The 26,746-nt window shown below is 36.9% G+C and overlaps 1 protein-coding gene across 5 annotated transcripts in view; it reads right to left on the minus strand.

Annotated features, from left to right (window-relative positions):
- ARAP2 (ArfGAP with RhoGAP domain, ankyrin repeat and PH domain 2) overlaps positions 1-26,746 on the minus strand; it is a 224,507-nt gene that overhangs the window by 170,424 nt on the left and 27,337 nt on the right. For all 5 annotated transcript variants that reach the window (XM_056802513.1, XM_056802512.1, XM_007496580.3 and 2 more), the window contains exons 2-4: positions 15,875-16,938; positions 6,560-6,612; positions 2,665-2,747 (exon numbers count right to left, since the gene is read on the minus strand). In XM_056802513.1, coding sequence (XP_056658491.1) covers positions 2,665-2,747; positions 6,560-6,612; positions 15,875-16,788 — 1,050 coding nt within the window. In that variant the 5' untranslated portion in view covers positions 16,789-16,938. The remainder of the gene's footprint in view (positions 1-2,664; positions 2,748-6,559; positions 6,613-15,874; positions 16,939-26,746) is intronic.

Below are 26,746 nucleotides of genomic sequence, written 5' to 3' on the forward strand. Positions count from 1 at the left end.
AGAAGAAATTTTTGATCTCCAAATTAATGGCAAAATATGAGAATGGTTGTGATTTCCCAGGAAAGCAATGGAAAGTTTTAAGTCTTGTCAGAAACAAATTTAGGTAAAATACAAAGAGAAATTTCCTAATTTTTAAGATTGGCTCACTATTCAGATATCTTCTGATACCCATAAGGTAAGTAAAATCTTTCTGCTAGTATAGATAAATATTAATTAATTATCTATAATTAACACCTTCAAACTTTAATGCCTTACTAATGTATTACCTTGAATACCTTAAGAATGGATTCACCTTGAATGTAACATTATTAATAAATTTATTTATATCATAGTTATAGTGCCTTTCTCATACAAATTCCTATTCCTTTGGAGATTTGTGGATGTTTATTGTTCCCTTATTTGATGAGTAGTAAATAGTCAATAATGTTAACGGCATTTTATTTTCTCAAGGCCCTCTACAAAACCAAATATAAGTTTAAAACTATAATTACCTAACTTATTTGGAATGATTTGCCAAGCAAAAGATCCACAATATTCACTGGGAACAAGTTCCAAATCCGAAAACCTCTTAGGGCTAGTTATATAACAGAGAGAAAATATTGCAAATCTTAAGCCAAGAGGCTTAAAAATAGGTAAAAAAAATCTTAACAATACCATCAAAATATCCTAAACAACTTATCAACCACCAGTGGGTTTAGGCATGCTTCAATCCCACTATATTTATCTATATATTTATTATTATTATTTATTATATTATATTATTTATTATTATCTATATATTTATTATTAAATATATATTTATATATTTATCTATACTAGCAGAAAGATTATACTACCTTATGGGTACCAGAAGATATCTGAATAGTGAGCCAATCTTAAAAATTAGGAAATTTCTCTTTCTATTTTACCTAAATTTGTTTCTGACAAGACTTAAAACTGTCCATTGCTTTCCTGGGAAATCACAACCATTCTCATATTTTGCCATTAATTTGGAGATAAAAAAATTTCTTCTTAATGATAATCAATTGAACAATTCTCAAAAACTACCCAGGTATTCAAATTTTAGTGCACAAGTGAATTTTCAAAGTATTTAATATTATCTAATGCTCTCATTAAAACACAGGGATGAGTTCCATCTTAGAGACTAAGATTTCATTTATAAATCAACCAACCAACTTATTTATTAAACATCTGTTATGTTCAAGGCACTCTGTTCCAATAGGAAATGAGATGGAGCCCAGGTCTTCACCATTTTTGGGTGAAGAAACTCTCTCTACCAACTCAAACCGAGGCTTTCTCTACAACTTAAAGTCTTAGAGAGTTGCCTAGAATCCTGGGCATTAGGAGCCTTGACTAGAATCCCACAGTCAGACTGTGTCCGGGTTCCCAGGCTTTGAGGTCACCACCACGATGCATGTCTAGAAGAGGGATAGGAGAGCAAAAATAAACAGTACGTGCCCTCCAAGGACTCAAATTCACTGAGTATATATAAACTGAGTAATATCTTGGTGATATGGTAGAGAGAGCAATAATTTTAATAAATAAAGGTCATAAAAAAATCTACAAATCTCATTTTAAACAATATTTTAACCTTATCGTTACTATCTTAGAAGAAATGGTAATGTGCTCGATTTATTAAACTAAAAAATGTCAACCCTTATCCTACAAAAATGTTAATGAATCATTAACTGATGCAAGTGTGTTAAAGAGAATGCAGCATAAACTTAAGAATAATAATGACCAACATTTATACGGCACCATGTGCTAAGCCCTTCTCTCATTTGATCTCATTTCACCAGGGGAAGCAAAAACCTCAATATGTCAAAAACATAATAATCAATATCTCAAAATAGTTACTAATTAGTTAGGTAGTTATTAGTTTGAAAATAAGGAGGCAGCTAGACAGCATGGTGGATAGAATATAAGGCCTGGAGTCTTTTCTGCTTTGGAATAAATACTTAGTATTGATTCTAAGGGGAAGGGTGGGAGAGGACAAGGGGGAAAAGAAAAGAGAAAATAAAGAAGGGGGAGAGAGAAGGAAGGAAGGAAGGAAGGAAGGAAGGAAGGAAGGAAGGAAGGAAGGAAGGAAGGAAGGAAGGAAGGAAGGAAGGAAGGAAGGAAGGAAGGAAGGAAGGAAGGAAGGAAGGAAGGAAGGAAGGAAGGAAGGAAGGAAGGAAGGAAGGAAGGAAGGAAGGAAGGAAGGAAGGAAGGAAGGAAGGAAGGAAGGAAGGAAGGAAGGAAGGAAGGAAGGAAGGAAGGAAGGAAGGAAGGAAGGAAGGAAGGAAGGAAGGAAGGAAGGAAGGAAGGAAAGAAGGAAGGAAGGAAAGGAGGGAGGGAGGGAGGGAGGGAGAAAGAACAAAGAAAGCTTTCAAATTATAGGTGAGTGCTATACAGAAATGTTTGTAACACACTGACATGTTTTCAGAAATACTAGGATGACTGTGTTGCATTAATAATGAGTAAAAAAGAAACAAAATAATGGTTCTTTCATGATGGACACTTTACTGTCATCTGAAATCTTGTAATGGCATGTAAAAATATTCCTGCTTCAAACTTAACTCGAAAATAAATATGAAGAAGCACTTATAATACATGATACTCATTTACTACGCTACACATGAAATGAGGATGGAAACGTATACAGAAAAACAAATATTTACAAACCTTGGAATTTTCTGTGTTCTTGCTCTTAAAAATAAAAGTATCCCCATATGGAAAGATCAAAGATGACTGCTCTTCAAGTGATTCTTTAGAGGAGAAAGTAAAAAGATAATGAGATTACCTTTAAACAGTTAAAGCATCTTCACAATTATAGCAGCATTAAGTTTTTTAGGTTAAAAAGTAACTTTACTAATGCCTTCTTCCAATGTTTCATCAGTGTGAAAGTGACCTTTGTTTCTCAAAGTTTTTGTCAAGTAAATTGGCTGTCTTTGTATCATTCAAAGACCAACCAGCCTCTCTCAAAGCAAGAGAAGCTCATGTCCTGGATGGCCACAGGAGGGTGAGTTTTTGTCACAGCAACCTTCAATGACATTTAAGAAGTTGTGCTGATATATCGGGATCTTCGTTCATGCTGAAGGTAGCTATACCAATAAAATTACAGATTTGCTAAGCAGTGAACCATAATAAATAAAAGGTTGTTAGATCCATATTACACTCCCAAACTACTCTCCACTCATTCCATCCAAACACACTTTCCTTTCTTTCTGCACTTTTGTTCTTCTCTTGACACCAAATACTTCCCCCAGCACTGTAGCCTACATTACTGAAATGCAATGCATTCTTTCTTCTTCTGGAAAAGGCATCCCTAACAAGCCTGACTCCCAGAATCTTTCCTTTCTCTGAAATCCTGTGTTAGTAAACATACCACTGTTTTGACAATGAATCAGGTACAATGTTGTGACAGCTCTTGTACTACTGTCTTGAACAACCATGTCACTCATCTAGTGTTACTTAATTTTTCATGTTTGTGTCCTACTTCCCTAATTGGGTAGAGAAGTGAGGCAGTGGGTAGAATACCAAGCCTAGAGTCAGGAATTTTAGGTCAGATGCTAGCTGTATGACCCTAGGCAAGTCACTTATCCCCTATTTGCCTCAATTCCCTAATCTATAAAATGGGGGTGATAATAGCACCTACCTCCTATGGTTATTGTGAAAATCAAATGAGATAATAATTTCAAGGCACTCAGCATAATACCTGACACATAGCAAGCATTATAGCAATACTAGCTATTATTAATTAACTTCTGCCCTCCTTGTGGACAAAGGCTGCCATAGCCATTTCTCATAGAGTTGGCACCATGCCTTCAAATCAGTAGAAACTGGACTTGTGCTACAGAATGAGATATATGGGAATTTGTTTTCCTTAACTATGTGTATTGTGGAAGAGGCATGGAGGAAGAGAGAATTATTAGAATAAAAGGAATGATTTCAGAAATTGCAAATGAGATAAGAGACTTTGATAAGAACTGCATAGTAACCACACAGGAAAGAAGTCTTAAGGAAATCAAATCTTACTTAGAGAACTTTTTCCAATGTAGATTGGGATATGGGATAGAATTGTGCAAAAGGAAAAGAAAGAATAAGTCACAAGAACTCAAGCAAAAAGTTTGTGACAGATTCAGAGACTCATAATTTCAATTCCCTAGAGGTTACTGTTGCTAAAGAAGACAACATAAAAGGTTTGAAACCATTCACAGATTGGTTTCATTTTTACTTTTTACTTTACCTTTACTGCAACCAGAAATAGTTCCACCGATTATCTCTTTTTTTTACAGTATTTATTAAAAGGTTTTTTCTTTTCTTCTCCAATGGTATGAGTGAGGTAGAAGGGAGAGAAAACTAAATTTGTTCATTGGAAAAAAAATGTAATTATAAAAAGAAAATGGTGGCAACTCAGTATATATGTGATATTTGATCTTTTAAGCTATATTGAGCATCCAGAGATTTTGCCCAGAGGGCATCTTTATATTTTTTTTCAAGTAAGGTAGCATTGTAAATATTTCAGGCCTACTTCTGGGAAGCAGAAGAAAATGTTACAATTTCTTCAAAGCTTTAGGTTAAAAAAAAAAGTTAGTACCATGAGAAAGTACTTCTTTCATAATCAAACTATAAAATGTTTAAGATATAAAGGCCAAGATTCTATTAATGGCCATTTATCCTAATAATTCTGTTTCATGGAACCTATAAACTTATAGAAAAAATATTCATGCAAACACTGTTGTGCCACCTAGCTGCCCCTAACCTATCTAGAATGTAAAGAACTAGAATGGGAAATCAGTATTTTCTTCCAAAAACTATATACCAATAACATGCTCACAATGGCAAATCTGAATCACTCCTTTGAAAATTAATGCCTCATTCCCTAGTAATTTGGAATTTACTATAATCATAGTATTAAAAATAATAAGTCAATGAGGAATTTTTTTCTTAATTTGCCCATATTCATTATTTTTATTTATATTAATAGCATCACCAAGGGCATGATTTTTTTTAAACCCTTACCTTCTGTCTTAGAACCAATACTGGTTCTAAGGCAGAAGAGCAGTAGGGGCCAGGGTCACACAGCTAGGAAGTGTCTGAGGCCAGGTTTGAACCTAGGTCTAGTTCTCAATCCACTGAGCCACCCAGCTGCCCCGGCATGATTTCTTAATAAAAGTCACTGCTCAGCTAGGTTAGAAAGTTATAATTGGGGGGAGAAGGGGGGGGGGGGGAACAACTGGGTGGCTCAGTAGATGGAGAGTCAGGCCTAGAGACGGGAAGTCCTAGGTTCAAATCTGACCTCAGACACTTCCCAGTTGTGTGACCCTGGGCAAGTCACTTGACCCCCATTGCCTAGCCCTTACCACTCTTCTGCCTTGAAGCCAATACACAGTATTGACTCCAAGACGGTAGGTAAGGGTTTAAAAAAAAAGAAAAGAAAAGAAAGAAAGAAAGCTAGAATTGACTATCTCAGGATTCTTCAGGTTCTGGGCCCAGTACTTCCTAACCCTATTCCCACTCCCACAGTGTTGTTTCCTCCCTTTCATTCAGTCTTGGCCATTTCTTCTGCAAAGCCTTAGATAATAAAGCAAAGAAGGTTCCAAAGAAGCTCATGTTGCAGTAGTCGACCTACAGATGAGCCCCTCCAAATTAAACTGGTCCAAACACACAGTGCATCAGGAGTCCTCTACACAGCCTCTCCACTTAGTATCTGCCAGAATTTGTACTCTAACGACAATGACGTCAGACCCATACCACTATAAGGGATTGGAAGATTTTAGGGGAAGATTTTCCTCCATAGAAGTGTGTAATGTTCACTGACAAATCACACTTGCATATCGGATTATTTAGACATCCTATGATGTTCTAGCTCAACCTAGTCTATACATAAAATATTCAAGGTACCCGGAGGAAAGCTATCAGAAAAAAACCATGCCATCCCTCCTCCTCTGTATTCAGATGCCAACCACTTTTCCCCTCCTTCCACCCCTCCCCCCAAAGCACAGTGGTGTATGATCTCAAGGTATTTGCTGCCTTTTATAAATGTAAAAGCATCGGAACTTGCAGTATAAAGGAAGAAAGATTTTTGCTCAAAGAACAATTAGCTGGGACATCCTTCTCAAGCATTTCCTGTTTATCATGCACATTCAGACTGCCAGGACCAGCTCTAATCCAACTAAATGCCTTCATCGGTGCCTGGAGAATGACCCAAGTTTTCTATATAAACATGAATTTAATGTTGAAGGTTTCCAAGCACACTTCCCTCCATTTTATTCACTCACTTTAAATGTGCCCAAGCACGTAGTGTAAACAGACAATTAGTCGTGTCATTTCCTTTTCCACTTGCTTATGAAATAATGGAGTTTGAAAAATTTTATTTAACTTGCATTTAAAAACTATATCAATATATGTATAACCCAGTGGAATTGCTTGTCAACTCTGGGAGAGGGGAGAGAAGGGTGGGACACAACATGAATCATGTAATGATAGAAAAAATGTTAAAATAAAGTTTTAAATAAATAATTAATTAAAAAACTATATCAAATCAGTGACTGCTGGTTTAAAAGAATCAACTCACGTTGCAAGGTCTTTCCATTGGAGTTACCACCATTTCTCCTCTCACGGGCATAGCTTCAAATAAAGGAGAGAGTCAGTTACAAATTAATTTCACGAGTCAGTTACTAATTAGTTTTATACTCACTTGGGAAGAAGAATTACAGTAACAAAGGTAAATATTTGAAATTAACAGTACAACGTTATAATTTTATTGCCTTAGTGTCACAACATGCTTAATTTATATATTTTGTAGAATTGTAAGCCTGGAAGGGAATCTTAGAAATTATCTAAAACCAAAATCCTACCTTTTCAAAATGAAGAAACTGAAAAGCAATGAGGTTAAATTACTTCCCCAAGTTCACAATGGAATTCCTTTCAACTATGAAAGTTATTTTTAGTACCAGTAAGTCAGCTATTTTTCTTTCTTTTTTCTTTGAGAAAACTCATATTTTATAAGAAAATGTCCAATTCTACTCAGGCAACTAACTGGTACTTATCAGATCATTTACTGAAAAGTAATTTTAAAAAAATAATTCAGAAGACACTGGAAAATCCTTTAGGATAAACCCTGTAAGCATCCTAGCAATATACAAATGTCATTAAATGCCTAGAGTTTGAAGAGAGGCTTAGAACTTACAACATAATTACACATGCATTAATTCAGAGAATTCTTTCAACATTCTTCAGTAAGTAACATGGATATTATCTTTATTTTATAGATGAGGAAACTGACATGTATATATTAAATAAATTGCCCAACATCAAATATCAGCTAAATCAGGAATTGCTTACAGAATCCAGTTTTAGGTACTGGGATCCCTACTCACTGTCTTGGTTTAGGAAGTCATTGCTGTGTGACAATTGAATATAAACTGATATATTAATTACACTATCATTCTCAGCCCTGGAAGGCAGTTGTTCAGAAGTTTTTCCATTGTGACTCTTCAATTTCCCTTTTGGGGTTTCCTTGGCAAAGATCCTGGAATAGAGTGTCATTTCCTTTTCCAGCTCATTTTACAGACAAGGAAATTAAGGCAAACTAGGTTAAATGATTTGCCCAGATTCACACAGTACATAGTTGGAAATGCTTGACCCCCTTAAAACTACATTTCTCAAAATTCCTTTCTGTATGACCCAGAATCCTTTTCCCTTTTCCTAGGTCCTGAGTGCTGAAATGTACAAAGGTGTGATTATATTTAAGTTTGCTGTGACTCTTCCCTCTCGTTCTGCTTCCTCCTGGTTAGGCAAGTTTCAATCTAGTTTTTTTTTTTAATTTTAATAAATCTTATAAATATAATACTTGAGTTACTGAATATTAATTTTAATCTTTACAACAGTTAGTAAGCAACTACAGCCAGATTTGAACACAGGAAGATAATCTTCCTGACTCTAGACCTGGCAATCAATCCTTAAGGGGCTCCTACTTGACATGGTTTGTGACTACACAAATTATTACAAACTATGTCCCTAGAAAAATTATGGAATATAATTTTAGAATTAGAAGGGGCCTCTCTAGTTATCCAATTCCAACACAAAACTGCCAAAAAGGATTCTCTATGACAACATACCCTACTGGTGGCCATCCAGCCTCTACCTGAGAACTTTGAACAGGGATTCCCAACACTTGATGAGACAGCCATCCACTCGGAAAGGACTGCAAGGGTTAAGAACCATTTGTTTGGTTTTTTTCTTATAGACAGTCTAAATCTACCTCTTCACAACTTCCACAAATTATTTCTAGTTCTTACCTTTGGGATTTGAGTAAATCCAATCCATTTTACCCATGTGCACTGTCCTCCCAACATTTCAAGGCTAAATATCCCTAGTTCCTTCAACTAATTCTCATATGCCAAGAAGAAATAGACTCAAAGCTGTTCATTATCCTGGCAGTCGTCCTCTGACTCCTCTGACCAGAGATGGCCACATGGTTCAGTCTGAAGGACCACAGTAGAGAAGGGGCATTTGACAAATTGGGTGCTGTCACCTTAGTGCTAGCAACAATGCATCTTTCTTAAAGCCACCTAGCATCACATTAGTCTGCTTGGCTGTGATTTCACTCTGTTGATTAGTAGTGAGCCTACATTGCTCTTCAATCCTCAAAAACATTTTCTGGGCAAATGGCTACCTAACCATGACTTCCTCAGTCTTATACTTATGAAATTAATTTTTCTGAACCAGCGTCTAAGATTTTCTATGTGTCCTTGTTTAATTTCATCTTATTAGATTCAGCCATGGAACAACTGTCCAGATCTTTGAGGATCATCCAGTATGTTGACTGAACCTTCCAACTTTGTCTCACAGGAAAATATGAGAAGTTAGTGAGCTTTTTAACTGATCTGCATTTAATAATACAAATCGTTAAGTTCTCCTAGATTCTTATATAATTCTCAGTTCCTCTCCTCATTGTCCTTTAAGATCTAAAGCCTCTTGTATTTTCTTATATACAGCTTTTTTATAATCAGGCTAGCCACCTCCTGATTGGCCTCTTACACCACAACCAGCATCATCATTCCCAACTATTTTATCCATGAACAGAGAGGAAAAAAAAATTCTTTGATTGTTTTATTCCTATTATTTCCATCTGAGAACACAGCAGGGTGGATTCCAGATGTCTTCCACATCACATTAAAACCTTGAGACCCCTCACCAATGAGTACTGTCTTTCCCTAATGACATCTAGAGAACAGAATGCCAACAGCCGTGGTACCTGTGAGTCCCTTAGCCTCTTGGAGGTTCAGTCCCCTCACCTGAAAATGAGGGGTTTGGAGGTCCTTTCTAGCTCTAATCTATGATCCTATCATCTTAATGGATAGCTTAGAAGCCAGGCCACCCCAGAAGACAAGCAGGGCTCTCTCTTGGGCACTGCCCTCCATCCTCTGAGCAGCCACAGATTGTGCCCACTATGCCTTCCTTCTCTGCACCCTTGGCTCAAAGTCTGCTCCTGCAGAGTGGTTTTCCAGATTGTTTACTCCCTCTGCCCTGTCCCATAGCCCTTGGGCCCTCTGCATTTCTTGATTTTTACTCCATGAGATGTTGCCACATAGTGGGAGAGGGAGTCATTTCTCATCTACTCCTCCAGGGAAGGGACCATATTTCTTTTGTACAATGCTTGGTTTAAAGTTGCTTAATATTGGCAGTCTGGCTACTGCAGTCCCACTTAGCTCTCACTCGTAGGAAAACCACTTCCACACTTCAGTCTTCAGATTACCCTAGATAGTCACAATGACCCCGGGCAAAGCAGGTGACGCTAATGGTTTCTATGTGCTCCTGCGTACCTGACACACTTACATAAATGAATGTACCTTAGCTCATTAATAGATTATCAGCGCTCATAGCATCTCAAGGGCCTTAAAATTCAAACACATAAAAACAGTCCATTTCAAACTGCTTCACAGCACCCTTGATTTAGGAATAGAGAGCAAGGCTCGGAATCTGAGAGTTCTGATTTCAAGTCCTTCCTCTGTCAGGCTGGGTAACCCTGGCCAAGTCATGTAACATCTTAGTGCCCCAGGCAACTCTCTAAACCCATCCATTATACATGGGCTGCAGGTTGCCCGCTAAGCTTCCCCACTGGGACTTCCATATGCCAGTGAAACTGCAGTTCTAGTACAAAAACATAAAGCAAATCCGACAATAGCAGCATTTTTTCCTGGGTGCTATTAATTCCCCCATTTTTGTAATTTGTCAATGAGAAAACAAATGATTTTGTATGGTAAAATTTCAGGTTTGCACTATTCATAGAATCATAGAAAGCTAAACTAGTTGAAGTATCTGAGATCAGCTGATGGATCCCTGTTGTGTTATAAAATAAAGAAACAGATTTGGACAGAAAGTTAGTTATTTACCCAAAGATTAGATCCACGAGAGAGACACTGTCTCTGAGAATAAATTATGTTCTTAACTAAAAGGTCTAGAAATATTTGGATGATAGATGTAGTTCCTAGAAAGTATTTCAACTCCCTCCCTTGACGTCCCCAATAACAGAGATAATGATAAAGCACAATGTCTAATATCATTTTTTTAGCTTTGCCAAGCTTTGCCTATCCATTAGCTTACAAACAGCCCTCTAAAGAAGGTGGTAGCAGTATTATTGTAATCTTACAGAGAGTAAAACTGAGGGAAAACACTTTAAAGGATATGGGAAGAAAGATTAAAGTAATTCACCCAAGGCCAGATACTGGAAAGATTCCAAACTAGGTCCCCTGAATCCAAATCTAGTATTCTTTTTCTTACACACAAAAAAAAAATACTTATCCTGATAAGCCCTATAACTATTTAATGCCATCCAATTAACACTCCATTCCTGGCCTACTTTACAGCTCTAAATTCACCTCTGGGGCCCCTTTTCAGTTTCTTATAGGTTCAATGAAATTAAGGAAGGGATTCCTAGAGGGAAGAGGCCTGAAAGACCAAAGGAGGTGGGGAATTTGAAAGGATATTAAAACATGATGGTGAAAATGACACCTACAGGCTCCACAAGCACCCCCTCCAGCTTTATTTATTTACCTAGAGTTGAGATTTACAAACCTCTGAGCATAGAGAGGGCCTGCCCCTCGTCCAGTGCTAACACTATTACCACCCACCTTCCAAGGGTAAGAAAAAAAATTGGGAGGGAGAAATTGGAAACTTTCCCAATATGAATAGAGGTGAAGTGTGCTCCCTGCCATATATTTTGACAAAGTTCTAGAAATGCTTGCAATAAAAATAAATTGGGGCATAAATTAAAGAGAGCAGCATCTGCAAACAGAAAACAAAATGATCCCTATCCACAAAGGGCAAGATGGTTTACTTAAGGAAAACCCAGGAATCAACCAAGAAAAAAAATAGCTTTCTAGAAGCATGGGAAATACTCTATGGAAAAATTACAAAAAAGACATAGACAGGAATACCACAAACCAAGCAGAAATAGAATGATTCTGATGTATAACAGGGTGGAAATCTTCCCCTAGTGATGAGGTCTAAGTCATGGGAGTAGGTAAGTATCAAAATAATACAAGAAACTCTTATCTGACCAATGAATGGGGCTTTCTGGTCTGTGAACATATTAAGTAAGAACACGAATATTTCTGGCCATACTAATGATATAGTAGAAATCCATTTAACTGTAGCTTAAGGGCTATTGGTAAACTGAAAGATTTTGAAATGGAAAAGGAGCTGTTACTGCCTTAGTGCTTAAGACTTTGGTTCCCATCTCAACCAGGCATCCATAGACCACATAACCTCTTGAAGCTTCAGGTACCTCAGCTGGGGAAAATGAGGGAGTTGTTTCAGATCATCTCTTCCAGACTTATCACTCGATGAAACTCTGATTTCTACCAGTGAAGTAATGAACACTTACTACATGGATATTACCCAATTACATTGCTTACTAGCTACAACATGCTCTTTATGACTTACACGAATGAGTAATTTCTCAGAATTAAATGTAATAAAACATTCTTAGCATTTATCCTATATTAATAAATATATTCCAACCTTACCTGCAGGAGAGCTACCAACCTTAACTGCAGTTTCATTCATATGACTTTAACAAGTTCCTACAAAGGTAGTAGGATATCAGTTCCTTTAGAATAAGGACTGCCTTACTTTATTTTTGTCCTATCATAGTGACAAATACACAGTAGGTGCTTAATAATATGTTTGTTGAATAAAGTACAAAAATTATTTCTTTACTTTAGGCCAAGAAGTAAGTTTAAATACAACCACCTAAAAAAAGAACTGATGATCTATCAATAAAATTACTTTCCAGGATGAATTCAAGTAATACTTCTCATCAAAATATTTTTTTATTGTTGATGCCTAAATTAAATACTTTGAAGACCACCACCCAAGATTTTTCCTTAGTGATCTATGGTGATCTATTAACTCCAGTCACAATACAGAAAAATTACAGGCACCACAACATATGACAGCTCATCTGTCAATAAACACAAACTCTTCTCTTGTCATGGATCTATTTCACAATTCAATTTCAAGAGAAAAATCACAAGCTTAGCCAGAGTGAGCCTCAAATATGTCAATAGGGATCTCAATGTTAGTGTCTCAAGTATCTAACTATATATACATGTGAATTTAGCAGGCACCCAAAGCCTAAGGACAAAAACAATGAGTATTAGATTAAAAATATGAAATCCAAACATAAACAATTAAAGTCTCAGCATTATCATGTTCTAGAAATAGATATATACAGGAACTTCCTGAGCACAAAACAATCCAAAAAGTATAAAAATTGCCAGACTTTTGCCATTTGCTTTAGTTTAAAAGCATGATACAGTAGAATGAGCAGTGGCTCTGGTCCAAGAGAACCTGAGTTCAGACACTTAGGATTACTGCCACCACGACTTTGTAAAGTCATCAAACAATGCTGAATCTGGCTTCCCCCATCTACAAAATGGGAGGGTTGGGTGTGATGGCATCTGAGCATCCTCACCATCCTAGAGCTATAATTCTAATATTTAAACATATTTGCAGATACACTGTTTCAGTAGAGAACTTTGAGTATGATTTTTTTAAGTCCTTCCAAATGGTACACAAAGACGCAGATTATTAAAATGGCATTTTTGCCTGGAAAACAACATTTCTATTAAAAGTAACACTACCCTAGAAGCTTTTAAATTATTTAATTGATTATGTGTTAAATTGACTTTTGAACTATTGATTCAAAAACCAAAAGTGGCAATTTTACACTAATCTGTGACTTTGATCATAACCTTAATCACATTAATTGGATTTCAACTTTTATTTTAGCAAATGTCCCCTACAACTCGAGGTAACTGAATGGTAAATAGCTAAGTCTAGTACTTTGCATGGTCCTTTACAACTATATGTCAAGCTAAAAGAACAGTATGTCCATTTGTTAATCTAAGAGTAATGAAACACAAAGTTTATTGACCAGAATTCAGAAGATGTGATTTCTATTTCACATCTGTTATTAATTAGTTGTGACAGAAAGTCACATTTTATCTTTCTGGGTCTCAGTTTTCTCATTTGTTAGAAAAAAAATGGTTTTAACTAAATAGTGGGTCAGTTCCCTTTCTAGCTCTAAAGTTTTATAACTATAGAAGATTTTCCAATCTTTCTACTATTTTAACTATGAGGAAAAGATGCATTATGGAATGTCTATTTCCATTTCAGTGATTCACACTCTAAATTTACTGCAGTTAAGTTATGGTATATCTTTCTGCATGATATCAGATTGCAAAAACTTCTTGCCTTTCATGAATAATAAAAGCCACACTCACCAGGAAAAAAAAAAAGCATTTTCTTTTTTAAAGGAAAGGATAATTACTTTATACTTTTAATAATTTGTGGTTCATTAAATGTCTGAAAAATTGCACTCATTTTCATTGCCTGTAGTTGTTTCATGCCTATATATTCTTAGAGGCTACATCAGGCATTACACTTCAGGCATTACGCTTTCATTTAACATAGGAATCACTGAATCAAAGAATATTAGAAACATAAAGTACCCTAGAGATCATTAATCCAACCTTTTCGTTTCATAGGTGCTGAGACCCTAGAGGGTTTAGTAACTTTCCCAAGGTCATACAACAAAACAGGAGGACAGACTCCAAAGGGGAAGGCTTAATATCTGAATTATAATTCCAGAGTCTTGGTAAATGGCATTTTGAAAAATAGAAGACCAATCTTAGGCAATTACATTTTTGATTTCCAGAAAATATAAGTCTATAAATAAAATATATGTAAATCAGTGACCAAAATTTTAGAAATCAGTTGATTTGATTATAGCTTTTAAATAGGGTGTCTTTAAAATCGCCTTTTAAATTTCTTTCAATCAGATCTGTGGTTTCACCTGTGTAAACCTACCAATGTAGAATAGTACCTATTTTGTATTCTGTGGTCTTAGAGCAGGGACTCTTAATCTTCTGAGGAGAGAAAGTTCCCCCTTTGGAAATGTGCTTAATTCTATGACTCAATTCTAAGAATGTTTTTAAATTCATTAAATAAAATATATAAGATTACAAAGGAAACCAATTATATTGAAATGTATTTATTAAAATATACATCTATATGATACATAGTTCACATTTAACATTACAGCAAAGCAGCCAAGGAGAATGAACATTAGGTGAACATCGGGTTCAGAATTTACTTAGAAATATTCCTATAAAGAGTTAGTGAGCTCTGATTAGACTTGCATTTCAGTGCTCTCTTTTCTGAAGATCCTAATCGCACAAATGCCAAGACATTTTTTAGTGTATAATGCATAATTTGCAACTAGATAACATTTTTTAAATTTCAGTAAAGTTTGTAAAATATAATATAGCCAGTGAAATAAAATATATCTTATACAAAATCGGCCTCTTTGTTTATAAGGAGTCAAAGACATTTAATATCTCTTGTACTTTTCTGGCAAGGGTACACGTTTAACAAAGTACCATAAAAATCACCTCCACTACAGGCTCCTTTTCAGGGTACTACAACCTGTCTGTCTCTTCATGCCAAAAATATTCAGTTTCTACAGACTACAATCCCCATTTTTCTTTTACTTAAGAGGCCAATTTATGTTTACTTTAAAGGAAAAAAAATACTTTGTAAGTAAAAATAATATTTTTTTTCCAAAAACCATATAGAACATGCATGGAAACTGTAGACTTACCCTTTCCTCCCATTTTGCTTCCCCCCACCCCTCAGTGACTATGGATGCCTGGAAACTATCTGGAAAGGAATCACTAGCTAAATAAAATGGGTAGACAGTACAGACCTTGGTCCTACAGAACATATTACTAAGACCCTGAAGAAAAATTATAAATTGTTCAGGCTCAATTTGTAAATAATAAAATTATTCTTAATCATTATTATGCTAACAATTCACATTTCTATAGTATTCTAAAGTGAATAGAATACTAAATTCCAACCACCTTAGTCTCTTTCTTAACCAGTTAAGAAAATCTGGATTCAAATACCATCTATGACACATACTAATTGTATCATCCCCAGAAAAATCAATTAAACTCTCAGCATTTTAAGAAATTGTCTAAGATTACAGAAGAGATACTGAACTGCATCAGAAGAGGGAGTTTCCTCATCTTTGGGAGGCCCTCATCCTGTCATCTTCACAATAAAACTCAAAAACAGGCAGGACATACCAGACCCTGCCTCATCTTATAGATTAAAAAAGTTTTAAAAGATGGATGCGATTTGTGCCAATGGACTATTTGCTCCAGACTTCTTTCTATATCATGCTACTTCTCTATACTACAAATATGATATCCAACATAATTGTTAATAAAGACTCCAATCAAATGTTTTTATTCTACAAATAAATAAATAAATAAATAAATGCTCCAAACAGTTTGATTCTAAAAGTACTTACCTCCCTGAAATAGCTCCTTTGGATGTCACAGGGATTTCTGGCACAGGCCGGTGTCTTAACATGAAAGATCGTGATGGTCTGGAAACCAATTTACTACGACTCCTCATGGGCACTGGGCTTTGGGTCGACGATACATACAAGTCATTGACAATCATCTCTCCTTTAAATTCAAAGAATGGCGATGAGGGGGGTTTAGCGGAGAGAATCCCAGGCTTGTTTTCAGAACCTGTTTTGGAACTAGAATAATCCAGGGAGGAAAGAGGTCCCCTCTCTTCATTATGAGACACCCCAGGACTATCTACATTCCAACCAACTTTCCCTATTGGTTCATTTCCCTCTGCGTAATCTACATTCTTTTTTGTAACCGAAGTTGCATTCTCTGCCTTTCCACCGTCAAGGGCAAGATCTTGACAAGCATCCAAATTCTGCAGGGACGCCGTGTCTACAAGAGGAGAATCGCTGTGCTGAGAGGGGGAAGATGTACCCACTGATTCTGTAGACGGCCTGTTTTCATTACAGATATCATGTCTGCCACCAACTGTGGCAGAAGCCTCCAAAGGCTCGGGGCCGGCGCTGTGATTCCCACACACACTCGAGATTTGTCCCCAGCTCTCTGGGCCGGCTGACGAAGGCTGTGCGTCCTCGAAGAGCTCTGGCTCCTTCTTTCTTTTCTGAATGTTTGCATACACCACTGGCTCGGGCAGTCTTGAAAGGATCATCTCTAACTGTTTGAGAATCCTCCTTCGATGGCCGGTGGGCAACACTCCAATTTTCTGTAGGATGCCGTCATTGATCTGGGCACAGTCCTTCAGCGTGTGGTAGCCCGACTGCTGGAAGCACCCAAGATATTGCTCCAAGTTAATGTTGGTTAACAATTCTCGGAGCTCAGGGTTCACTTCACTGACGGAGGACATATTGGTGGCTTCATTCCTAACCCTTGTCTTACGTCTAAGACAGCAAAGGCCCGGGAAAGGATGTCAGAACTGGATCTTCCTCCATGCATCGGGGCATATTAAGTTCTTCGGGACAGTATCCCTCTCCCCATTCTGAACTCTTGTTTCAACCTGTAAAATAAAGACATATTGTGCTTCATTAGCAATCGGTGGTTGGTTAAAATACAGGGTTTACATAATCAGCTCCCTCCGAAGAAAAACAAAACAGTAGAAGGCAAGATGGTGATTTTCTGATTCAGAACCCTGGTCCAAGGCACATTATTAAAACAGACATTCAAGATCAGGCACATTAAAATGTTCTAAAATCACTATATGCTTTTTCAAATAAGTCTCTTAAAATAGCTAGAAATATACATATTGTATCTGGAGTGACATAGAGGTAAATTTTCATTTTTTCCTATTATTTTTAATGTTAATTATTTAATTTTATTAATTTATTATTATTTCAAATTGATTTTATTTGTATAATATAATTAATTAATTAAATTGATATTAAAATTATTTTTAAATAGCTGGGTAAATAGGCATTCTCCCAATCTCTCTTTATGTAAAACTGCTGGGTAAATAAGCATTCTCCCAATCTACCTCCACATCATCCCAAATACAATATGGGGTACTGTGGGAATTCTTAACCTGGGGTTCCATGAATTTTTCTGTTTCATTTGTTTTTAATTTAATAATTGCATTTTAATATAATTTATTTTCTTTGTAATCCTATGTATTTTATCTGATGCATTTTAAAATATTCTGAAGAGGGGTCAGCCATTATGTTTCACCACACTGCCAAAGAGTCTACGACTCAAAAGAGTTAAGAATATTCCTGTACTTTTCAGTTGTTTTCAGGTTATGTACAACTCTTCATGACTCCACTGGGAGTTTTCTTGGCAAAGACACTAAAATAGTATACCATTTCCTTCTTCGGCTCATTTTACTGATGAGGAAAACTAAGGCAGAAAGACTTAAAGCAATTAGACCTGCCCTGGGTCACAGCACTGGTAAGTGTCTCAGGTAAGATTCAAACTCAGGTCTCTCTGATTCCAGGCCCAGCACTCTGTCCACTGCACCATCACACTGTCCCAATACTCCAAACAGTTATCAAATATGAAAAGTGGGCCCAAGAAAGCTACCTGTGACTTCAGCTAAATCACTTTCCTCATCAGGATCTCAATTTCTTCTACCTTTAAAATAAGGTTGGAATAGACAATGCCTGAAAATTCTCAGCAGCTCTACCAGGCAAAGTAGAGAAAGCTAGCGTGGCTGACTGAAAGACAGGAAGAGTTCTGTGACAGATGCAAACTGGGACCACAGGCTAGTCGGTTCCCTTCTTGGCACCCGCAGAATATTCTCTATGACTACATCACAGGGAAGTTGCTGATCTGCATCAGAAGAAAATTTCCAAACCAGCTATTTTCAGGTACAAAAAGAATTTTAAAAAATCCCTGAAAATCAGATCCAATAACATGTTACTATTTCTGCATCATTAAATAACCCAAGAATGGGAGGCAGGAGGAGACACCTGGAGTCTCCAATTTTAAGAGGAAGAAATGTAGGTCGTATTCTCTTCTATTTCAAAATGAATTCTCCCCTCAAGTCCTATTTGATCACATTACTGTGGCAGAGAGGGAGAAGCCTGTCTTTTCAAAGGCAATACCAGAGGCACAAAAACAAGCTCGGTAAGGTAGGTAACAGGAGGCTAGAAACGTTTCCAGCACATTCTTGGCAAGAGCCTTTCTCCCTCTTATCTGAGGATCGGCCCTGCTGAGTACAGCGAAGCCTACCCCCCCCAAAGCTGACCTGAAGGGAACGATGGGGGAGAAGGGGGAGCAAAAAGAGGCACAGACCATTCACAGAGTTTGGAGGAAATAAGGGCCCACCATGACAGGGACCTTCAAAGGCACCAATGTAGAGCAAAACAATAAGAAAAAATCAGTCTTGTACCATATTTGTTCATCTAAGTCTGGACCTGTAATTTCATTGTTACAGATGACTGAAGAAATGTCCTCTATCGATATTCCCACACCTAGAGAGAGAAGCAATAATGTGCAAGGGGAGGTCATTTCCAAACAAGGCTGACCCGCTCGAGACAGTTTCCTCTTTTAAACATGATAAAGTCCTGGAAGAACCCATTTCAAAGCACCCTTGGAAGCTGAAATCCTGGCGGGTGGGTGCCACATCCTGCCATGACTTTGCAGAGATATTGCCATCATCACTCAGACCCTAGCCGAAAACCAAGGATGAGCCTGAGAAACAGTGAGGTATAGTCCGCCTTAGCCAAAGGAGCCGAGTGCTGAAATGTACAAAGGTGAAAAATGAGCCCAGCTTCTATCTGCTGAAGGACTGAATCACACCTAGCAGGCTAGTGTGACTCTGAAAGTGTCATAAAAAGTTATCTTTAAAAGATGACTCTATTACAAAAATGAATAATATAGAAATGGGTTGTGAGTGATAATACATGTATAACCCAGAGGAACTGTTTGTCAGCTCTGGGAGGCAGAGAGGGAAGAGGGAAGGGAGACAACGTGAATCATGCAACCATGAAAATTATTTTAAAATAAATTTAAAAAAAATTTTTTGAATTATCTTTAAGGTGGGGTTTCTCATTGGCACTCCCAGCCCTTATTGCTTTATCCTCATTTAGCCAAGTTCTTTAAAAAAAATAGAAAGGTTACCTCATTTACTATGGATCAGACTTTGAGAATAAGCCTGTTTATTAAACAATATTCAACAGCTGATTAAGCAGAAATTAGGTACCAGATTAGCTTGCAATCTATGAGTATTTATTGAGTGAATCTATTAAGAGTTCTTTTGAGTGTCATCATTAAAAAGCACAGGATTACAAAAGGAATGAAAGAGTCTAATTCAGAGGAAAGTTATACTAGAAGAGAGTCAATAGGGAAAAGAGAGATTGCAGACACTCACAAAGACCATGCAGGACAGTTCCAGATGGCCCATGCCTTCACTCAAGATATCCGGTGCGCCTAAAAAAGCCAACCCCACCTTCACTTGAACAACTTAATGCCTACTTATTATGTAAAGTCCAACTCTAATATCCCTTTCTCCTTGAGATCTTTCTTGACTCCTAAAGCTCTCACCTAATGACATAAAACTGGAAAGACCATCCAAACAGAAATCAATCTAAATCTATTTGCATTAGATTTCCTCTTACTAAGAAGCGAGAGGCTGTGCCTGATCTAACTTTTAGATGTCCCCAGCACTTAGCACAGTAAGCACTTCCTAAATGGGTGGTGATGTGTAGGGGGTAACAAAGATTGTTTCTATTCCTCTCAATCCCTATGGCACTTTGTGTCCTTCTTATGGCACTAATCTTATTTAGCTGAAATGAGGATACCAAAAAAAGGCAAACAGTCAGTTCTTGCTCTCTAGGAGTCCACAGTATAATTGGGGTAGGAGAGGAAGAAGACAGAAACAACCAGGTACAATCAAGTTATATATTAGAGATATTCCAAATACATCTTGTTATTTATTTGTATTAATTGCCCTTCTTGACTATAAGCTTTTTAAGGGCAAGGGCTGTGCCTTCGCTATTATGATTCACAATGTCTAACATTCAAAAGAACAATGAAAAGTAGCATTCAAAAGAATAGTAGACACTGAACCATCAAGTCTGAGCCATGGTCTCCATTGGGTTGATGACCTGGGGATTGTCACTTTGGTTCTCAGGTACACATTTTCCTTATCCATAAATGATGAGGCTGGACTAGACCAATGAATGCTCCCAAGCTGGAGTCCCTAGAGTTCAGAAGGAGACAATAAATCAAGAAGTCCATAAGCAAAATACCTGCTGTGCATACCCGATGCTACAAGAATTAATAAATTACAAATCTATTTTAAAACATCAATATATTCACGAGATTGGGTTTGTGTATTTTCTTGACTAATGAATACCAGTGATATTTAACAAGCATTTATTAAGTTCCTAACAAGTGCTAGGGAATAAGCTAGACACTGGAGGTGCACAAAACCAAAACTTTTATCACATGGCATGCACGCTTCATGAAACTGTCTGATTTTTAAAACTATCATAAAACTTGGCCACCACTGGAGTAAAAATGACCGTTTAAAGTCCTTTCTGGATTTGTTTAACTGAACCAATTCCAAATTAACTAGTTTGGTTACTCTCAAGCCCAGGTATGTCTGGGAAGCCAGACATAAAACATATATCAGGCATGTGACTCAACAGCATTAAACAGGCAGTCTTCCTTGTAGAAGGGAAGTATTAGCTAGATTCTGCAGCAGGTACGGAAACTCCCAAACAAATGTAAGAAGAATAATCTCCCAAAAAATCTATGAGGCAGCTAGATGGTCAAGGGACTCCTTTTGCCAAGTTCAAATCTGCCCTCAGATCCTTATGAGCTATATGGCCCTACATAATTATTAATCCTGTTTGCCTCCACTTCCTTATCTCTAAAATGGGCTGGAGAAGAAAATGGCAAACTGCTCTAGTATTTCTTGCAAGAAAACCCAATATGGGGTCACAAAGAGTCAAGAAGAATTGAAATGCCTGACCAACAAACTCCCAAAGCATCATAAACCACATGCTTCTCTTTTCCATCCCCTCTTTCCTCATCAGAAAATGCACAAAAGGGGGGCAGCTGGGTGACTAAGTCGATTGAGAGCCAGGCCTAGAGACAAGAGGTCATGGGTTCAAATCTGACCTCAGACACTTTAGCCCTGGACAAGTCACTTGGTCCCCATTGCCTACCCCTTACCACTCTTCTGCCTTGGAACTAATACGGATTCCAAGACGAAAGCTATGGGTTTAAAAAAAAATAATTGCACAAAAGGAAGACTGGTCGTGGTAACAAGGGAACAAATACGGTATAAAATGGAAACAGGAAAGGTCATGGATTACTATAGCTATGGGAAGACAAGGAAGTAACAGATCCTTTCCATCCCTGCCCCCAGAACCATCTGTAACTCAGTTGATGTTAACAGGAGGAAGAAGCAGGAGCCACAGATTTAGGCCTGGAAGAAGCCTTGTAGTTTGGCAGAGAAATCAAAAGAAGCAAAAATGTCCTTAAAAAAAGAAAAAGAGAAAGAAAATTTTTTAAAAAGACAAAAGTAAAGGTGACTAGGGGTGGAGCCAAGATGGAGGCTTAGAAGCACCACAAGCTCAATCTCTCTCCAACAGTCCTTCCATACCAATATTTATAAAAACAGAACTCCAACAAGGAAAGGAAGTCATGGGGCACTCCTGCTGCAAGCAACTTGAAAGGTGAGCACAGAGAGGCTATTTTCATAGAAGGGACAGACAGGTAGATTGGACACTCTCCCCCATTCACCACTTGGAGACCTGCTATCAAACCACATTGGCTGTGTGAGCCCTAGGCATAGGCTGCAGACCCAACCCACCATACCAGTCAAAGGCTCTGACAATGGCTCACACCTGGCAGGACACCCTCTGTCCCTGGCCACAGTTAAGAATTTGCCCCAGGACAGGCTAACCCAGAAGGTTAGCACAACCACTTGAATCCAGTATACCAACAGAGGATTGAGAAAAGGGAAGATCTTTTGGGCTGCAATTGAGACAAAAAAGGGAGGTGTTGCAAAAGTAAAAATAGATTTGATTAAAAGAGATAAGGAAGCTAATTACAAATTGATAAAAGGAAGTATAAATAATGCAGAAAAAGCAGTTCTCCATATATATGCACCACATGGTACAGCATCCAGATTCTTAAAGGAGAAACTACTACAGATTAAGGAGGAAATAGATAGCAAAACTATTCTAGTGGGGGACCTCAACCTTCCCCTATCAGAACTAGATCAATCAAAACAAAAAATAAATAAAAAAGAAAGGAATTGAATGAAATGTTAGAAAAATTAGAGTTAATATATATATATAGAGAGAAAACTGAACAGGAATAAAAAGGAATACACCTTTTCAGCAGCACATGGTACATATACAAAGGTCAACCATATATTATGGCATAAAAACATCACAAACAAATGTAGGAAAGCAGAAATAATAAATGCAATTTTTTTAGATCATAATGGGATAAAAATATCAAGTGCTCATGGAAAGGCAAATTTAAAATTAATTGGAAATTAAATAATCTAATTCTTCAAAACTGGTGGGTCAAGAACAAATCATAGGAACAATTATTGATTTCATTGAAAAGAATGACAATGCAGAGACATCATATCAAAATCTATGGAATGTAACCAGAAGAGTACTCAGGGGAAAATTGATATCCCAGAGTGCCTAAATCAACAAAATTGAAAGGGAAATCAATGAATTGGGCATGCAAATTAAAAATCTAGAAAGAGAACAAATGAAAAATAACCAGATAAAAACTAAATTGGAAATCCTAAAAAATCAAAGGAGAAATTAATAAAATTGAAAGTAAAAGAACTATTGAACTAAATGCAAATGAAAACAACTCTGAGCTACCATCTCACACTGATAAATGTTGGAAATGTGGCAAAATTGGGATACTAATACACTGCTGGTGGTTTTTAGGTAGTTTTTCTTAATGGAAATGACATTAAGGAAGATTCATTACCATCTGTGTATGTGCTGCAATTTAAGCAACCACAGTTTCTTTCCCAATCTGACTGAACTGCTATGATCCTCTTCTCTGTTTTCTCCCTAGATGAGGACATGAGCTCCTCAAGAGTGGTGCTTTGACATTCAATACTGAATGAATGCTTATTCATTTGATAGATCATTTCTCCCTTCACAAACATCCTCACCATACCCACCCTTCACAATCACTCACAGACACAACCTGGTATAGACATTGCCCCTGGACAATTTCAAAGGTCTCCTAGGGGGGCTCCCTGCCTCAAATGCATCCCCCTAGCTTGGTTCATTAAGCACAGGACTGTCTGAGCACATCACCCCCTACTCACCACCCTCCAGGGCTCACTACTATCTCTAAGATCAAACATAAAATCCTACAGTGGTCAAGGAAAACCATTCAGAATCTGGCCCCTTCCCACTTTTCCAAACTTCTTTCATTTTACTCCCTCCAGTATTCTACAGTCCAGAGACACTAGTCTGAGTAACTCACACATACTACAGCCTCTTCTCATTGCCCATTCCCCATACCCAGAATGCCCTGATGGCCCCGTGGAAAGTCAGGAAGACCAACCTCAGACAGTTACATTTGATGCTGAACAAGTCACTCTTTGCTGCAGTTTCCTCCACCATAAAATGAGAATAACACTCATGCTGTACATCCTTTTCAAAGAGCAGTGATATCACAGTGATATCGTGTTGACTTGAGCATGAACTGGATTTAAGTGAGACAAGTGCACAAAGTCACCAGAGTCCAGGGACTGGCCACAGCCAGGGATGCAGAGCCTCATGACCATGGCATCTTCGACATCTGACCAAGTTTTAAATGCTCCATGGAACATGTCATGGTGTTCAGGGAAAAGTAACACCTCTGGGGCAGGGCTTTTGGTCACAATAGTACCTCCTTCACAGAGTTGTGAGGATCAAAGGAGAACACAATGATAGGTGCTATATAAATATTTATTTACTCTTGGCTTCCTTTAAGACTTATCCCAAGCATTAATGCACTGTTGGTGGAGTTGTGAACCGGTCTGACCTTTCTGGAGAACCATGTGGAACTACACCCACAGGACTATAAAACTGTGCATTACTTCTGACCCAGAAATATGACTACTAAGTCTATATCACAAAGAAAGAGAAGAAGAAAGGCCCTATGTATACAAAAACATCTAAAACAAAAACAAAAACACAAAAAGCAGTTCTTTTTGTGGTGGCAAAGAATTATTAATTGAGGGGATGCCCATCAGCTGAGGAATGGATGAAGAAGTCTTAGTATCTGACTGTGATGGAATACTATTGTACTATGAGAAATGACAGACTGGAAAGACTTAGAACTGATGCAAAGTGAAGTGAGCAGAACCAAGAGAATACAGTACACAGTAAAAGCAATATTGTAGGATGATCAACTGTAAATGTTTCAGCTATTCTGAGTAATATCATGAATCAAGAAAATTATGAAAGAATTGTGATAAAAACAATAATGCTATCCACCACTAAAGAGAAAACTATTAAAAACTGAGTATTCACTGAAGTCTTACAGTAGAATTTTAACAAAAGGTAACATTTATTAACAGCAACATGTTTGCTGTCAATAAATGGGTCAATGGCTTGCCCCATTTCATGCCAAAATCATTTTGGCATATTTAATAATTGGGGCTATCAATGTCCCCTCCCCCTTTTCCCATGGGGCCTAGAAGAGCTCATTGTTGGAGTCCAGACACAAAGTTAACGGCCCAGACAACCAAATATCCTTGAAGGATAGCTTGGTAGTTAAAGATATGGGCCCAACTCCCTTCTCACACACTTTCCAAGGCCAGTACAAAGAGCTAGATTTCTAAATTTAACTCATTACAGATCAACTGAATTCTGAATTAAGCTGAGACAAAGAACCATGACTTAAGCAGTTACAAGGAGAAAAAAAAAGTATGACAAAAATCAATGACTTATAAATAGGATCAATAAGAAAATAATACAGGATCAATTTTAATTTTCTCAGAAGCATAATTTTTCACTTTATTTTTCTTTCATTTTTTGTCAATATAGCTAATAAGGAAATGTTTTGCATGATTTTACAAATATAATTGATATATTTCTTGCCTTCTCAATGGGTTAGGGAGGGATAGAGGGAGAGAATTAGGAGCTCAACTTTTTTAATGTATGTTAAGAATCAATAGTATTTTTTAAGACATCCCAAATTACACCTTCTGAAGGAAGTATCTCCTCCTCCCTGCCTTTCACTCATGCCTTCCCTCTGAGATTACTTTCCATTTATATCTAATATATATATATATGCATATATATATATAAAATACTCATGTACACATTAGTGTGTGTGTATATGTATGTTATACACATATTTATATGTACATTTTTTTTTTACAACTAGGGTTCTGTTATAATGTGACCTTAAAAAGGCAGGGACTGTGTTTTTGCCTTTCTCTGTATTACCAAAACTTATAACAGTGTTTAATAAATGCTTGTTGGCCATTTACTGAATAGAGAGGCAAAAACAATAAGGAAAAAACCACTTATATTTGAATTTGTATCTATCTCTCAACCAAGCAAGCTACAACATTAAACCTATCTAATTGTATACTAGCAGAAAGATTATACTTACCTTATGGGTATCAGAAGAGATCTGAATAGTGAGCCAATCTTAAAAATTAGGAAATTTCTCTTTGTATTTTACCTAAATTTGTTTCTGACAAGACTTAAAATATAGGACTGCCACAAACTCACTGCAACCATTTGATTCATTTCAAAATTCTATTAACACTAACAAGAAAAACAGCTGCATCATAAAAAATGGGAATTATAAAAACTACAAAGAAATTTAAGAATGGTCATATGAAATAAGTAAAGAAAGTAGAAGCACAAAGACAATATGGCAACTGATGATAACAATAAAATGACGGTGGCAAAAAACAGTCTTAGAAAGTTTAGGGAAAAGGTATTCAAAGTAAAGAAATAAAAAGGCCAATTTTCTTACTATCTTCTAAAGTTAATATGCATCTTTAAAAAAAAAGTTTATAGATGCATGCACAATCACATCACTTCTGCATTGTTTTTCTATTGTCTTGTTCTTATTTATGCATCTTAATATTTATACGTTTCAATGTTTAAAAAAATGAAAAGTATGTCACATTAAGTAATGTTTTGATTGCAAGAAATACATAGGCTGTCTTTATCCTTTTCTATCTGGCTTTGACCTCTTTTACTTTTACTTTTAGAAGTTGAAGGCTACTCTATGAACCAAGGAATATTTATGCAGCAACAGCTATCTTAGATCCCTTTCTAATTATTTCTGGGTTTTCCCAGAATATAAATATATCTATGACTGTGCCTTCTTACGTTCTTAAATCAAAAGGCTATTATATA

The sequence above is a fragment of the Monodelphis domestica genome, chromosome 6 (assembly GCF_027887165.1).
Source record: "Monodelphis domestica isolate mMonDom1 chromosome 6, mMonDom1.pri, whole genome shotgun sequence".
Taxonomy (NCBI): Eukaryota; Metazoa; Chordata; class Mammalia; order Didelphimorphia; family Didelphidae; genus Monodelphis; species Monodelphis domestica.